Source organism: Toxorhynchites rutilus, chromosome 1, assembly GCF_029784135.1.
Source record: "Toxorhynchites rutilus septentrionalis strain SRP chromosome 1, ASM2978413v1, whole genome shotgun sequence".
NCBI classification, from domain to species: domain Eukaryota; kingdom Metazoa; phylum Arthropoda; class Insecta; order Diptera; family Culicidae; genus Toxorhynchites; species Toxorhynchites rutilus.
In genome coordinates this window covers 127011022-127028064 of record NC_073744.1, presented here as the reverse complement: position 1 = coordinate 127028064, position 17043 = coordinate 127011022, and the positions used below count along the sequence as shown (strand labels likewise).

The window sequence follows — 17043 nt, the reverse complement described above, 5'->3', positions numbered from 1 at the left end:
GCATTCTTGGTTACATTCGCAATACATATTGAGCCATAACTCTTGAGCAAGGGCAGTATGTGATGGTTGAGAGAAATGTCGACCGTTTAAAACACTGATAATGGGCCATTACCAGTATATTAGAATGCTTCAACGCAATCCGCGCCTTTGTTTACTTTTCCTTGTTCCGTGAAATCAAAACAAACATTTTTGCGCGCTGACTCAATCGGTCCGAAAAGACTGATTTTTTCAAAAATATCGCCAGAATTGCACGTCAGGTAATCGAATAGGCATAATTAAGTGTAGTTGTTTTGAAAACTAAACTGAAAAATCTTTTTCTGTATTGTACTCATAACATGGTTTTTTTCAACCCTGGATTAAGTTGAAACCAGTGACATTCGACTATTTTGTAAACATTTTTACTATTTTAGACACCCTCTTCTCTACATAATATGTAACAAATGGTCATTTGCATAAAAATGCTTAGATTTAGTTCGACCTATTTCTAAACAAGTTTCCACAAGCCATCCCTCCTTCCTTTTTGAGTGCGTTCCGTAATATTTGAATGATCTTATAAACCCCATTAGTGGCTGTTTCGAGTGGCTCTACTCTAACATGAAAGCGTCTAAAATAGTATTCTAGATGTTATTGTTTCGTATATGAATTCCTAATATGTAGTGTCCATTCTGTGTGTATTAGACTACTCCCCCACATCTTACGTGTACCAAAACCCTTTTTCCAAATGTTTATATGTAACATATATTTCAATGGGGCGTTACAGAAGTAGACCGGTAGGGACAGCAAACGACGCCATATTTTTCCCGCTCTCTCTCTTAACATTTCTCTTCAGTAATGGGTACCTTACACGATCAAACTGATTGACAATAAGTGTCTTCAATATCGTGACAGCTAGGCTTTCGACATCCGATCTAACCTCAATCAATATTTTGCCACCTTACACGGTCAATATCGCCCTCAACCCGAGACAACGAAAATATCCGCGATGGCTAGTGGCGACATTCGAATTTGGGATCCAAACTATTCTCCATCAGATTAGAAGGCTAAAAGGCAATTTTCAATTGGTAAAATTTGAATGAAAATATCTACTTGGTATTATTTAATTAGTTGAAGCGCGTAGTCCTAACTCTAACTTAACCTATTTTGTATGAATTTTCAGATATTCCTACTAAAATTTATTATTATTATATAACGTCAGTTTCAGATACAATTTTTGTATGGGATTTTCTCACCACTTGCAGAAAAAAAGTGATTTGCATTTACATAGAATACTAATTTGATTTGGAAAAGTTAATTTTCATTCATAATTTACACTTTAAAACTCGTTTTTCCTTCTCAAAAACACATCATAATACTCGCTTCACAAATACAGACTGATCCTTTCAGTTTCAGGGATGCCAGATTATTTTAGATTGCGAAAATATATGCAAATTATATTATCTGCAAGCAAATGTTTTTATTCGATAAATAAGACTATGACAGTAGAACCCCGATTATCTGTATCTGTATCTATTTCTGTATTGATAAAACATAGTTTCTATGTTTAAACATCATCCCGACTATTCTTGGATAATCGGGATTCTACTGTAACTTGAATTAACACGTGATGTTTTTTCACCTGTGATTTTCCCAGATCTTTTCATTCTTCAAATTTAATAGCGGAGTGTGAAGATACACACAACTTAGACTAAAGTAGCTGCCCCGCTCGCTAGCGCAAAGAATGACCGAGTTCAATGTTAAAAAATTCCTAAGACGTTGTTCATTTTCATTCACTCTCTCACCATCACATTGTCAGTTTACTTTGAGATTTTGATGTGTATCGCGAGAAGTACTGTAATTACATTTAATGCGACATTTTTCTAATTGGACAGACCTGTATGCGACACGTTTAGTTAGACATTTTTGTAAACATCGAGTTCGGGCCCAAATTATGGCCCCACATTGAAATTCGCCGCCAGACGTCGACGCTGTACCACTCTCATCTTCAATGTCCAATTACAGGTCAAATCGTCTCCAATGCGACACTGAGTGGTTCCTCGGCATGTCGCATTAAATGTAAATTACTGTATTAGTTTTCCAAACCAAAAGCTTTCATTTATGATTCCTACAATTTCAGAAGTTTATAAATTTTAATTGCAATCGCAAAAAAGGCTAACAAACATTAAATGCCCGCTTGCAAATCTGGCAACTCAGTCTGGAAGTCCGTGAGGTAAAACGTCATCATCATGCATCCATATGAAATGTCACGATATTGATGCCCGAAAATCAGAAAATCCGGATTTCTGCGTTGTCGGCCATGTTCAGCTGCCATTATGCTCTCAACTGTCATCATATTGTCAATAAATTTGACCGTGTAAGGTCCGCTTAAGGTTTGCCATTTCACACAATGGAAAGATATACGATCCAATAACGAGTCGAGATTATTGAAATTTACTACCGAAATTCGGAGTCAATGGCCTCAACTTTAAGAGCGCTACGTCCAATTTATGGTCGTCATAATCGTCCTGCCAGATCAACAATTGACCGTTTTGTGGAAAAATTTGAATCCACAGGCACATTACAAAATGCTCCCGTGTCAGTGAGACAAGTGCCCAGAAACATCCTATGTTCGTGAATTGGGCATTTCTGGCTGAATGGCTTCGTCAAAAGGTAAAATATGCGTCATTGGTCAGGCAGCAATCCATACGTACTCCATGAGTCACCATTGTATCCCGAAAAAAAAACGTTACTGTTACTGTGAATGGGAATCGCTACCGCTCAATAATAACCGACTATTTTTGGTCCAAATTGGATGATATAGACAATATGTGGTTTCAACAGAACGGTGCCACAAGCCACGCAGCGAATTTAACAATCAAATTATTGAAAACCAAGGTTGGTGAGCGTATTATCTCAAGAAATGATCCAGTCAATTGGCCGCCTAGGTCGTGTGATTTGACGCCGTTAGACTATTTCCAGTTGTCCAGCGTTGTCACACGTATAGATTTATCTGATACAGATTTTTTCGTTATTTTTGTTACAGATTCTGTACGGTACAGAGTACAGATTTTCGTCAAAAAATGCAGATTGGTGCAACGGCCCGAGCGGTCTAAGGCATTTTCTTCATAAATAATAACAACTTTTTATTTCGAGCTGTGAGTTCAGATTGTGCTTTATTTTCTCCACTTTCTTTTAAGCATTCTTAATCCTAAGTCCTACCGATTGAACTCCACAGGCGGAGCTTGTCTGTTCTATTACCTACTCTCTATTCTACTACTATACTGCTACCTATCTTATGATTTAGGGAATTTTCCATTTGCGAAAGGCAGATCATTTCAAGGGATATTCTTATTGTATAAATAGAAAACAGTCAGCAATTCGACTAGAAAGTAGTCTCATTTTGTAAAACATCTGAAAACAAACCGTATATATTTTTATTTCATTATTTTGTAACTGTCAGTCCCATTCAGTCAGCACTTTCCTATCAAAAAGCTCAACGTCGGCCCCTAGGGACCGACGCGATCCGAAGTGGTAACTTCCGTACTCACTTCGACATTCTTCCGAAATGTGGAAGAAAAGTGACGAACCAGTCAATCGTGTTGAAAGTCACTATAATACAGAAAAAAACTAAACCGTTTGAGTTTGATGACTGATGAATCGTGAATACTGTGAAATAAGTGGCCAGCTCTCACGGTTCGATGGAAAGATTACGTCGAATCGCGTAAAATTTACGTAGTTCGTTGTTTTTATTTTGTTTTTGGAATTGTTCAGTTTTAACATTTGTTCTGGTTTGTTCTTGTTTTAACAAATAATAAAACAAGTAAAATAAATACTACTCATAGAATTTAAAAAAAAAACGCAAATGCCTCAAACAGAAAAATATGAATTTTGCTTTCAAATATTCCGTTTCTGGCGTGTCACAAGTCTAGAACCATCGGATAAAGTACCCGCAAAGAACATTTCCTGAGGTGTTCTTGGTGCTCTCCATTCACGTGTTCTGTGAAGAGATAAGATCGATTATTACACAACCACAACCTGTTACGACAATTGTTAACCTGCAAGGATCAAACCGCCCCAGTAGTACCCTCGAATTGGCTTTCTGTACGGCTGCTCGAGCTGGCTTGGAGAACATCGAAGAAAGCGGAGCATTATCGGGTATTCCTGAACTGGCTGATTTGGATCTCGGCTTCGCTTCGGGAGGCAATTTCACAGACACTTCATCTTTCAGCAGAACCGGGTTGCCAACATGCACTGGAGTATTGAATGCAAACATGCCCATCATTTCACTGTTTCTCATGGTTTTCACTGTTTTTATGATTTGGCGACAGGTGCATATGCCGTTATCTATGGTAGCTACATTTTGACTCAACATGAGATAGCGATCAAGGACGGCGCGACATAATTCTTTGTGCAGATGGTCGAGTTCTCCTATTACTAAGGCCTGTATGAATGGACATTTATTGGCTGTTTATCATGTCCAGATGAAACTTACATTAATTCCATGACGAACGATTTTGAGTGCGATGGCTCTGGTTCTATCCGGATCTGATGATCCGATGAATAATATATCCTCATCGGTTAGTATATTATCTTGCAGAATAGACCATCTCTCGGCCTCGTCAACTAGAGAAATATTTTGTGTTTTTGCATCACCATCACCCTCTTCTAGATCGTCTGGTGCACCTTCAATACTGGATTCATAATCTTCGGGATACTCTCCTGCACCCATATCATCTTCGTCTTCGATGCACAGCTCTTTCTCGATGACATCATGAATTGAACTCTTTTCGTGTTCTTCTGCTTCTTCGGAAATGTCCCTCTCCTTCTGATATCGTTCTATTTCATTCTGACACTGGGCCAACTGAGTTCGGAGGCTAACAATTTCCTCTATCAAGTACTGTTTTTCACTGTCTATTAAGTGTTGCTTTTCATTGTCTATCGAATGTTGCTTTTCTTTGTCTATCAATTGTTGCTTTTCCTTGTCTATTGAGTGTTGCTTTTCAATTTCTCTCAATTGTTGTTTTTCATTGCCTATCGAATGTTGTTTTTCTTCGTCTATCAATTGTTGCTTTTCTTCGTCTATTGAGTGTTGCTCTTGATTTTCTCTCAAGTGTTGTTTTTCATTGTCTATCGAATGTTGCTTTGCACTGGCGATCAAGTGTTGTTTTTCAATGTCTATAGAATCCACTTTTTGTTCTAATTCTTCCTGATAAAAGCCCAACTTAACTCGGAGGTGTTCCATTTCTTCGACTAGACTTTGTTTGTCTGTATTCATTGCATCCACCTTCTGTTTCAAATCCTTCTGACAGTCACCTAGCTCTGTTCGGAGGCGTTCAATTTCTACTGTGAGATTCTGCTTGTCTATGGGTATATCATCTACCCTCGGACCTAAGGTGTCTTGCATTTGCGCTGCTACTTTAATTGCTTCTGCTTCAGTTCCCAATCTATTGACAATCATCTCTTTTTCCTCCAACGAGTCGTTGACGCTTTGCAATTCCGTCTTAAGATCTTCAATGGTTTTTAGCAAAGCATCATGGTCGCTTGTTTTGTTTTGTAAATCTTGCAGTAATTTTTGGGCACTGCTCAACTTTTCTTCTAACTTAGATATTTCTCCTCGGAGAGTGTCGTTCTGTTCTTTGAGACTACCCATCTCCAAACCATCGAGCATTGATGAATGTTCGACTAATTGTCTTTCCATTGTTTCCCTTGATTTCGTTAGCTCATTCTTGGATGCTTCCAACTCCTCCAGGTCCAGTTTCCGGGCCTCTTCAAGGCGTTCAATGTTGTCTTGATAGTTGGATACCTTGGACTGTAGCAGAGTGTTTTCCGCTTGAATTGTGTTCAGTTCGGCCGATTTACCAGACAATTCTCTCCGTACATCTTCGAGTTGCTTTTGTAGGCTAGCGATTTGGATGTCAACCGAACCACTACGGGTATCTACGTCTGTCTGTTTTGCCGCCATCTCATTCTGCAATTCGTTAATGCGCGTTCGAGAGAACTCCATCGCGAACATTTGCTGCTCTACTTTTTTCTCCTCTTCCTTCAGTCTCGTTTGATGTTCAACTAATCCATGTTCGAGCTCTTGTATTCGATCTTGATACGACTTCTCTTTTTCTGTGTGTTCCTCCAATTCCGTTTGACATTTCTCTAGTTGCTTTTTCAGCAGATCCAACTGTTCGTCAGATGATGTTGTGTCCGTTCTTGGAGTATTCGCATCCATCACTTATAAATAGAAGGAAATTATTTCTCAGAACATAAACTAGTCGAATAATAACCTTCTGTTCACTTACCTGCCCTGATATTTTCTGTTGGCTCGGTAGTGTCTTGATAGATGTTTTCTTCCACAATGTTTTCTTCTATGGCCTGTAGCATCTGATCTTGCGACCAGCGCAAATCTTCTTGAATACTTTCCATTCGATGGTTAGCTTCCGTCAAATAGCTGGTTTTACGTCGAAGCTCTTGGGACTGTTTGTCATACAGTACCTGGAAGAATTAGTTCGAAATATTATGGATATCACTACATGTTAAGGGAAACTGTCTATGGTGTGGTATGCGCGCATGGAGTGGACCGCTTTCATTGTGATGGGTAATATGCTAAAGAGTGTGATTGGATGGTGGCCAATCAAATCCAAAATGTGCAAATTGAGGATTAAGGGCCGATTCTTCAACATTAGCATCATTAATGTGCACAGATGAATTCTACGCGCAGATGGAACGCGAATACGAACGCTGCCCGAAACATGACATCGAGATAATCATCGGAGATTTCAATGCTCAGATCGGTTTTTAGGAGAAATTCAAACCTGCAATTGGCATGTACAGCGCACACCAATTAACAAATGAAAACGGCCTAAGACTCATCGATTTCACCACCTCTAAGTATGTGGCCGCACGCAGAAACTTCTTCCAACACAGGGCGGAGCAATGTCTCGTAAGCCCACATGACGGTCTCGTGCATACGATAGGTCACCGAGTGGAATGCGCATGATAGCGATAAAGATGATGGGTGCAGTTACTCTGTGTGAGCATATGCACGATGGCGTATATGCCGGGTATAGCAACTCGCGCATTGAAGAAAGGAGACAAACTAGATTGTGGAAACTTTCATGCAATCAACGTCCTGAATGCCGCCTACAACGTGTTTTCTAAATATTTTTCCGTCGTCTATCGCTACTTACAAATAGATTCGTGGAAAGTTATCGGACCGGTTTCATCGAAGGTCGGTCTACTACTGATCAAATCTTCACCTTGCAACAGCTCCTCCAGAAATGCCGCGGGTACATAGTCCCAACCAGGGCTAGTTATTTTCGAAGATAATAAATGTGACTGAATTTCATACATACACCCCTCACTTTCACTACAGTCATTTTCGGTGGATTAATTTCAGTGTATCGGGGTGAAGTGGAAACGAAAAATTCTCTACGCATACTGAAACATTGATTCTTCTGTTTCGTTTCTTTCCTCTTTCGTTCTCTTACAAATATAAAAGCAGAAGCTTGAAAGCAAGTATAAAACTGCTTGAACGGGTTACATTTATTTTCATTCAGACAGACAGTTCAAATCGGATTTTCTTTTCTCGAGTTTTAGGGTGCAAGAAATATTTCTATGATGGCCACCTCTCAAAGGAGGTAGCTGCTATACGAATGAAACACGAATTTCTGCATTACTCGAGAACTAATCAAGCAAATGGAGCTAAAATTGGAATGTGAGTATTTAATAGTAGAAGAAATGTTTTATGATGGTTTAACACCCCTACCTCCTCTAGAAGGATAAGGAGGCCAATTATATTAACAGCTAAACATGACAATTTAAAATATTCGGAAAACCCTGAAGGAAAATAAGAAAATTCGAAAAATTGAACTCCAAAATGTTCTACAATTACATCGTGGTAATGGTTTTTAGTCCATTTGATGTTTGCGCTAATGAAATTGATCTGTGTTCGAAAGTGGAAATGGATTTTCAGGTGGAAAAACCCTATGTCTTCTAACTATATGAATAAAAATGAATCGCCAAACGTTTTGGTAAGCGCAAAACTCGAGAAAGGAATAGTCCGATTTGAGCTGTCTTCGTTTTATTATGTTTTCTGTATCAAACATGTATGCAATGTTACGGAGGAACATGTTATTTGCAAGTACACTGAATTCTTTTTATGCGATTTTTTTGCATGATTTTTTTTGCTATTCGCTCAAAATAACGCGATTTTTTTATGCGATTTGCTTGAAATTACGCGATTTTTTTCACACGATTTGCTCGAAATTACACGATTTTCGACTAGGTCTGGAAATTTCACGCAGAAATGCAAGCGCCCGCACATACACGCCAACACGCTTGCACATAGGCGCACAAACGCGCACGCACCTGTAAATACTTGCACACACATTCACAAACACGCACACATGCACAAACGCAAAAAAAACGCACACGTGCGCACGCACAGACTCACGTGCAAACATGCGCGCACGGAAAAAAACGCGCACACGTGCGCACAAACACCCAAAAAACGCGCTAACATACACAAATACACGTGCACGCACAAATACACCTATACATGCGCGCACACAAACAAGTACAAACACAAACATCGGGTTGCTGGCTACTCGGCTATCCGGACTAGAAGCTAAACTGGATATTCGGTATTCAGTATCCGACCAAACTACTATCCGTTTCATCACTAATTTCACGCTCACTACAAGCGCCGGTGAATGATTACTCCTGCAGGCATACTGCACAATCCTCACTGCACCGTTTTCATTAGTTTCAGTGAATAAGTTTGGAATGCAGCAAGGAAACATTCATTTATATAAAAACTGTCCGAATACATGGATGCTTCAAATTAATTTCCAAGTGACGATTTCTAACGTCGCTTTTGTTTGCAGAATGAAAGAAATCAATGTGAAACGGAAGGAATATGTACGAAAGAAACGAGATATTTTTCTTACTGAGCGTGAAGAGAGAATAGGTATATTTGTAGCCTGCATGGTTCTGGTTCTGTTCTGAGAAACGATAGACACATTATTGAGTGCCAGTTGAAGTGAAATTATCAGGTGCCAACATATCATCTATTCATCGACTTTAAAGTTGCTTATAATTCCATAACACGAAAGGAGCTACGGAGTGAATTAATGCGTCTAAAACCAAATACAGTAAACATTCACTAACTGGGTGAAAAGGGAAGACCAGTTATCGACATTCGCGTTTTAACTGGTCCGGCATGTTAAACGTCCAATAAAATCAAGTGGAACTTCAATGAATTGTTTGATTCGTGTTGATCATGAAACTGAATAAACAAAAGGATTCAAATGGAAGTTTCGCTTTGAGTGCGACAACAGGTATGCAATATAATTTGAGGAAATTATTTTTCTGTAATTTGATCAATGTTTTTGTCATGCGAAAATAATGACAATTTTCATAAGATTTCAAATTACATTCCCAGTAATCGTTCGCTAACTGGTCCTGGTTTAACTGGTCTGCTTTTCAACTGGGCGAACGTTAACTGATCCTTGGACCAGTTGAAAAGCAGAATTTCGTAAACAATCGCCGCCATATTCAAATGGAAGATATACTGTGAGAGGCATTCGAATGTAATTCGAAATGTTATGAAAATTGACATTATTTTCGAATGACAAAAACATTGATAAAATTGCAGAAAAATAATTTCCTCAAATCATATTTCATACCTGTTGTCGCACTCAATGCCAAATTCCATTGTAATCCTTTTGTTTATCCAATTTCATGATCAACGCGAATCAAACAATTAATTGAAGTTCCCCCTCCAATTTTATTTGACGTTTAACATGCCGGACCAGTTAAAACGCGAATGTCGATAACTGGTCCTCCCTTTTCGCCCAGTTAGTGAATGTTTACTGTATTACTAATAAAAATGACGGAAGTAATACCTATGTTGAGAAGGCAAAAGTTCCACTGGGAACGTTAGTGCCATCCAAGAAGAAAAATGTTGGCTTCCGGATCCGAGCATTACATGGCCCGATTAGGTAATAGTGTTGTGATCGACGGCGATGAGTTAGAGGTAGAGAACCAATTTGTCTACCTTGACACAATGGTAACGTCTGGCAATGATACCAGCCGTGAGAGCCGGAGAATCGTAGCATGACAGACATACTTTGGTTGTTCATTGTACCGCATGTCAAACTGACAATCAGAAATTCGACCAATTTTCACCACATATTTTTCAATGAAAAAGGTTTTTATTTAGCGTTTAAACTATCAAACACAACAAATAAGGCTCCAATCTGAGTCATTAACTCAAGAGGAAGTCAATAAAAAAAAGACGGGTGGGTAATGTCGGGGACATAACCGGAGTGACGTAGGACTATACAAAGGGGACAGCTTTTGTTAAATATATATTTTAAATATATTGTTTTATTTTCTTCTCCTACGTGAATACCTACCTATCTACCTGAAAAATGGATTAGTTTACTATTTACTCTTTATGAATATGTTGATGGTTCTGAAAAGAACCTTTGGTGTTGTGTTTTTGTTATCACTCGATATTCCCATCTTGTTCGGTTAAACCTTCCTGTTTAGCTATTGCGTTTGCCACTCGCCACAGCTTTCACAGTTGGAAAATTTCCTCCCATCCAGCTTGTGACATGTTGTTCAGTAAATTACATTTAATGCGACGTGCCGGAGAAACACTTTGCCACTCACTGAAACTAATTGTTGCCTTGATGAGCGCCGAACCGAAGCTGCTCTGTTCTTGATACGGGTTTTCTGATTGTCGTGAGCAGCTTTGCAAGCCAACTCGAGCACTCCGACGGCCGAAACTCTATAATCGCTGTTAGGTATATTGGTGCTCCGGCACCAATCCGTTCGGCCTAGTTACCCTTGCGGAGCAATCAGTGAATGCGACCAACAGGGATCTGGAGACCTGCATGGTTCGAGTGAGACTTTTCCTTTCCCTTAACTTGTCCTCCTTTGTTACGTCCACGATGCCGATGCCGTACAACCACACGGGTTGAAAGAAAATATGATATTTTTTTGGGGTCCGCGTGTTTTATACTCTAGCGGTACACACTCACAGGATAGAGACAAATCGGCAGACTCAGCCAGAGGGGCGAGTCCAAAGAGACGAACGAATGAGCGTTAAAAGGGAGCGATGGCAAAAAAATACATTCATTACGATTTGTTCGCTCGTTGGATTCACATGCAGGCTAAAAAGGGTCCTTTTCAGGATCACAAAATTATCTTCAATCTAAAGAGTTTATTGTTTTGTTATCACTCGATATCCCCATCTTGTTCGGCTAAACCTTTCTGTTTAGCGATTGCATTTGCCACTCGCCACAGCTTTCACAGTTGGAAAACTTCTTCCCATCCAGCTTGTGACATATTTTACAGTAAATTACATTCAATGGCACGTCGCATTACCACCACTCAGTATCGGATTGGAGGTAATTTTAACCTGTAATTGAACATTTGCGATGACAGTGGTACAGTGTCAACTTTCAATGTGGGGTCATAATTTGGACCCCGAACTCTATGTTTACAAAAATGTCCAACTAAATATGTCGCATTACAGGTTCGTCCAATTAGCTAAATGTCGAGATAAGTGTAAATTACTGTACTTTCAATCTAGAAGCAATTTAAGAATTGGTGAAAATCAATAAGCTCAGAACAACTGCCAAATTCACATACTCATCATATCCTGGTAAACAAATTATGAAAAAATCAATTTGTGTTTTATTATTATTTTGGATATTGTTTTAGAAAGCATTGAACTGTATTCCCTAAACTCTTTTTTGGAAGGTTTAATGGCCCTGAAAAGCGCCTTGTTTTATGGAATGATTCCAATTTAGAAAACTTAGTACTCGTGGTTTTGAAAAAAAACCATTTCGAACGCCCTCGATGCCGCCTTGTTTGGATTTGACACCAAAGCAGTTTGTATAAAGAACAAACTTTTTTCTTCTGCTACCTGATGCCGTTTTGCGATTGCGTTTGCCACTCGCCACTCGCTGCAATTGCCTGTTGTCTTGATGTCCACAGAACCGAATGTGTTCTGTTCCGAATGCGGGTTTTCTTATCGTCGCGAGCAGCTTTGCCAGCTAACTCAATCACTTCGGCGGCCGAAACTATATAACGCCGGCTAGGTGGACTGGTGCACTGGTACTAACGCGCTCGGCCTAGCTACCCTTGCGGAGAACTCCAGATCAACACGGTTCGAGCGGGATTTTGCCTTTCCCTTCACTTTTCCTCCTTTACCATGTCCAGACATGGCTGCTTGGGTTGGTTTGTTGATGTGTTGTGATGGGAACCGATGTGGTGTACGGTTTTAATGAGAATGATCGTTACGGAAGGAAGGAAGGTATTGTATTATAGAGACTTTAAACTTTTGCAGTTCATTCGTCTCTAGCCTTGAGAAAGGCACTCGATCCCTCGCCGTCCAGCCCGTCCAGCAACGATGTTGTCCAGTCGGTGTCCACACAAAGAAAGATCGTTACGGCAGCGGAGCGGGGATTTTTAAGCTGACTGGCTGGCTCGAGAATTACGCATGTGTGAGACTGCGACCAATGTTTCGTTCATTTTTTTCTTTTTCCTTCCCAATCGTGCTTCATTCTATTTCGCTGCTGCTCTGGTTGCCCGTTTTGGTCGGTACGATTTGAGGAGCACAAAATGGACCAATCAAAAATGGGCACATAGGGCATTTTGACAATGCTTGATATTTCACAATTATTCAATTATTTATCTCATGAAAAATGAAATGTTATTCATTATGATAGATGCGTAGATATATTTCCTATCAATTGATGCAAAAACCTTTGCGATCTATTGAGAAATGCTCGAGTTATAAGCGTTCAAAATCTTGCATTTTTTCCTACTTGTTCAGTGTCTAGATTTCCATTTCACCCCCTATATCTTCCGGTTAGACGTAGTCCTACGTCAAAAAAAATGCCAAGTGTTTTGATTCGGTTTGTTCATGCTACCCATCACTAACCGTTTATGGCGCTGTGCACAGTACAAGTAGCCATGTACAGCGGTGAAACAGGTCGGTACAGGTACAGCGACTGTACCGAGTTGCTTGCATGGTTCTAGCGCTGTACATGGTGACAGACAATTTTCAAAGTACAACGCTAGTACAGTTGTATGTCTGTCATAAGTATAAGACTGGGTGTCCTCTGCGGGCACGAAACGTGGACAATACTCGAAGACGACCTGCGAGCACTCGGAGTCTTTGAATGACGTGTGTTAACAATCATCTTCGGTGGTGTGCAAGAGGACGGCGTATGGAGGCGAAGGAGGAACCACGAGCACACGCAACTCTCCGGTGTACCCAGTGTCCAGAAAGTGATCAAAGCTGAAAGGATACTCTGGGCAGAACATGTTGCAAAAATGTCGGACACCAATTCTGCAAAAAAGGTGTTCATTTGGGAATCCGGCTGGTACGAGACGACGAGGAGAGCAGCGAGCAAGGTGTTTAGACCGAAGTGGAACAGGACATGGTGAGTATGGGATGCCCGCGGAATAGGAGAGAGATAGCCACGAACCGAGTTAATTGGAGAAAAATTGTGAGCCATGCCATGTTGTAAACACGTTAAGCCAAAATAAATAAATAAAATACTATGTGTTGCTAATACATTCTTACCAATAAGCGCTCCATTTCTTCCTCAATGTTTTCTCTTTTGTCCTTTTCAATGGCGATTTGTCTTTTAAGCTCGGTTAGCTTTGTCTGACAGAGCAGAGCCTTCTGCAGACGCTCCTTCAGTTCGCGCTTCTGCTCTCTGAGCTGCTCGTACGTTGTTTTCATGATGATTAGTTCCACTTCGAGCTTTTCGTAGTCCTCTGCTTGAATCCGGTTGAACTTTGCCTCCGCCTCTGCGTTGTGTAATCTAATTTTATCTGCAGGGCCCATCTGTTGTTTCTGCAGCTGACATCTCAGCAGTTCGTTTTCTTTAGCCAATAGGTCATATCTATCGGCACGATCTTTCAGGTTGACAATAACCTCCTCCAGATCTAACAACTGTTGCTCAAATTCGTTGCGTTCCTGCTCCAGAATAGCTGACTGTTGTTGGATGAAAGCGTAGTCATTGGATTGCCCTCGAACTGTCTCCAACTGTCTGTGTGATTCTTCGAGTTCGCGCACACTCAGTTTTTTTCGTTTAATTTCCGTTTGCAGTCGGAGAATGTATTCTGCCAAGTCTTCAACGTCCAAATGAACCAAGTAGTCTTTAGTTAATTCGAACTCACCTTCCGGCTGCCGTATAACAAAGCATAAAGAAAAATATATGTCAGAGCTCGAACCAGGTTACTCACGTGAAGTAAAGCCTTCCTGAAACGGGTTTTGTGAACAACGTCAAGGATATAAAGAGACCGTTTTTCTTTGTCCAAAGCCCACGCTCGATTGTCCGGGCAGAAATCGTACGTCATAATCGCTCCATCGCTACGTTTCCGCGTCGGCAGCTTTGGGGTTTCATTGGGGTAGCTGACATTGAAGAATTCCTTCTGTGTGGCATAGGACATGACCGAAATTGGATGAAGATGGAAACTATCGCCGGCTCGCTGTGTTTGGAGGTGACAAATTTATTTTTTACAGCGCTTCGGTTGCTTTGATTTGTGAAAAACTGTGCTATCAATTTCGATTTTTCCAGAGGGAAATGCTTCATGAATCCAAGTGAACTACGATCCATATTGCATAAGAAAGTAATTGAGGGGCTTATAATGATAGGGATGTAAGTGATTTGATCGATTTTCCTACATTGACTCTCTCTTTTGGTCATAACTTAGCTGCAAACACATTCCCAGCTGTATTTGACAATGTGGAAGATAGGTTAGAACCTCATCTATCGGATTGTATAGCAAACATAAATTGGAACGTTTTTGCAGTTGAGTTATTAACTAAATAAAAAGTTGATGAAGAGAAATCGATCAAGTCACTTACAGCCCTTGCATTCTGAGCCCCTCAATTCAAAATTGACGAATCTACGTTAGATTTTCAACCAGATGGCGCAGCGAGTAAAATGATAATGTTTTGTTTTTTTTTGGTTTGAAATTCGTTCAATTTTTAGAAAAAATCAGATTTTTTTCTTCAAACTTCCCCATTACAAGTATTCTTTCTACGCTGAATAGGCATTATTTCATTCATAACATGTGAAGAATGGCTTGGTATAAGTGATCTCTTTCTCTTTCTCTTTTTCTTTTTCTCTTTCTCTTCCTCTCAACTGACAGCGCGAGGACGCGTTGAAAAAAATTTTTGATTCCAAATGTCTTAAAATTGCATGAAACGTCGATATCTAGTGTCATTCCGAAAATTTTTTTTTGACGTAGGACTACGTCTTTCATTTCTATACCGGGGTGTAAAATCAAAGTTTCGAAAACGAAAGCGTTACGTCGGAGACCGAGATTTTGAGTGTTAATAGCTCCTAAACAACTGAACGAAATGGTATGATAAACACTTCATTCGAAAGATAAAATGTCTACGCGTTCTATACTTGTTACTTTCTGATCCAAAAACTTGTTTCAATAGTCTTAAATTTACTTTCAAAATAGGCTATTGAAATCACCAATCGGTATATAAGCGAGCGCCGCTCGGAAATCCACTCAGTTCTAATTGAACAGCGATTGGAGCATGTTGTCGCTGTTGTGGTGAAGCTCTTCATTTATCATGAAAGCGCGGATGAACGGTGTCACCAAGAGCCTGTTTGTGCACCTTAGGCCAGAAGGGAATCCATCAGGAGGAGAGTGATGCTACAAACGGTTCCCCGGGAAGATCTCGAAGCAGCCGCTACACACACACACACATACACGCACGGAATTCTTTCCGTTTGGATCGAGAAAGATCCGGAAAATAATCTGCCAGTTCCTCTAGGAATTTAAAAATACATTCATGTGAAAGAGTTTATTTGAATGTTTTCTATCCATGTAACACTGTGACCAAATATGTTTCAATCAAGTGCTATTAACAGATGGTTATCGAGTTAGCATTAACCACTGGTGGGCTTCCAGTATCGAGGAAAATGTGGAAATATCTAATCGTTACTGAAAATAATCTGCCAGTTCCTCTGGGAATTTCAAATTACATTCATATGAAAGAGTTTATTTTAATGTTTTCTATCCATGTAACACTGTGACTAAATACATTACGTTTAGGTTGTTTGATTTTTCAATCAATCGCAATCAACAGGATAGCTTCTGAAGATTATTCTTCCCCATCAGTAGGATATTTCCGTATCCAATATTGGATGCATAAAACCTTGTGCCTCCAACGTAACGCTCTCGTTTTCGAAGTTCTCCAAATATTCATTCATTCAGAATGAATTCAGATTCAACTTCATACAAATGATCTCTAAATCAACGATAGTCCTACGTCACCCTTGCGGTTATACCATAGATATAACCCACTTCCTGTTTTTTTTAAATCGACACTCTGGGACACTCTTTTTTTCGGAATACGAGACGAAACATATGGCTTAGGGTACCAATAAAAATGGTTATCTAGATTTTTAATTCGGAACTTGTTACGAAATGTTGATTTGCACGATAATATACCCTGTGCAAAATTGAACTTCATTTATTAGTGATGCAGACGTTAAAATTTGAATTTTTTGAAAACCGAAAAATCACCGAAAATCGGGGTTTTCAAAAAAAAATTGTTGGTGCCAAAGGTATTGAAGTTGCATTACTCGTCAAGATTTACTGTTATCTCGAAAAAATAAATTTTTTTAGCACTTGCTCGTTTTTCCGTCAGAAAAGTCGATTTTTGATAAAATATTTTTTTTAGATAACTATAAGTCTCGACGTGTCATGCAATTTCAAGACATTTGGCATTAATTTTTTGTTTGAAAAATTTAATTTCCGGTGATTTTTCGGTTTTCAAAAAAACTCAAATTCTAACGTCTAGAACACTAATAAATGAAGTTCGAATGAGCTAATATTTTGCATAGGGTATATTATCGTGCAAATCAACATTTCGCAACAAGTTCCGAATGAAAAATCGAGATAACTATTTTTATTGACACTTCAAACCATACATTTCGTCTCGCATTCCAACAAAAAAACTAAGTCTCAAAGTGTCGGTTTTTGACCATTTTTTTTTTCGAGATGACACTAGATCTCGAC

General features: G+C 39.6%; 1 protein-coding gene across 1 annotated transcript; it reads right to left on the bottom strand.

Moving 5' to 3' along the window:
• Window positions 1-3420: 3420 nt before the first annotated feature.
• Window positions 3421-14564, bottom strand: LOC129761822 (restin homolog). Its single transcript, XM_055759608.1, has 6 exons — window positions 14242-14564; window positions 13574-14182; window positions 6267-6459; window positions 4469-6198; window positions 4032-4417; window positions 3421-3973 (listed from the first exon to the last, which is right to left on the bottom strand). Exons 1-6 carry the CDS (start codon window positions 14446-14448, stop codon window positions 3871-3873), a joined length of 3228 nt encoding a protein of 1075 aa, XP_055615583.1. The 5' UTR covers window positions 14449-14564; the 3' UTR covers window positions 3421-3870.
• Between the last annotated feature and the right edge of the window lie 2479 nt (window positions 14565-17043).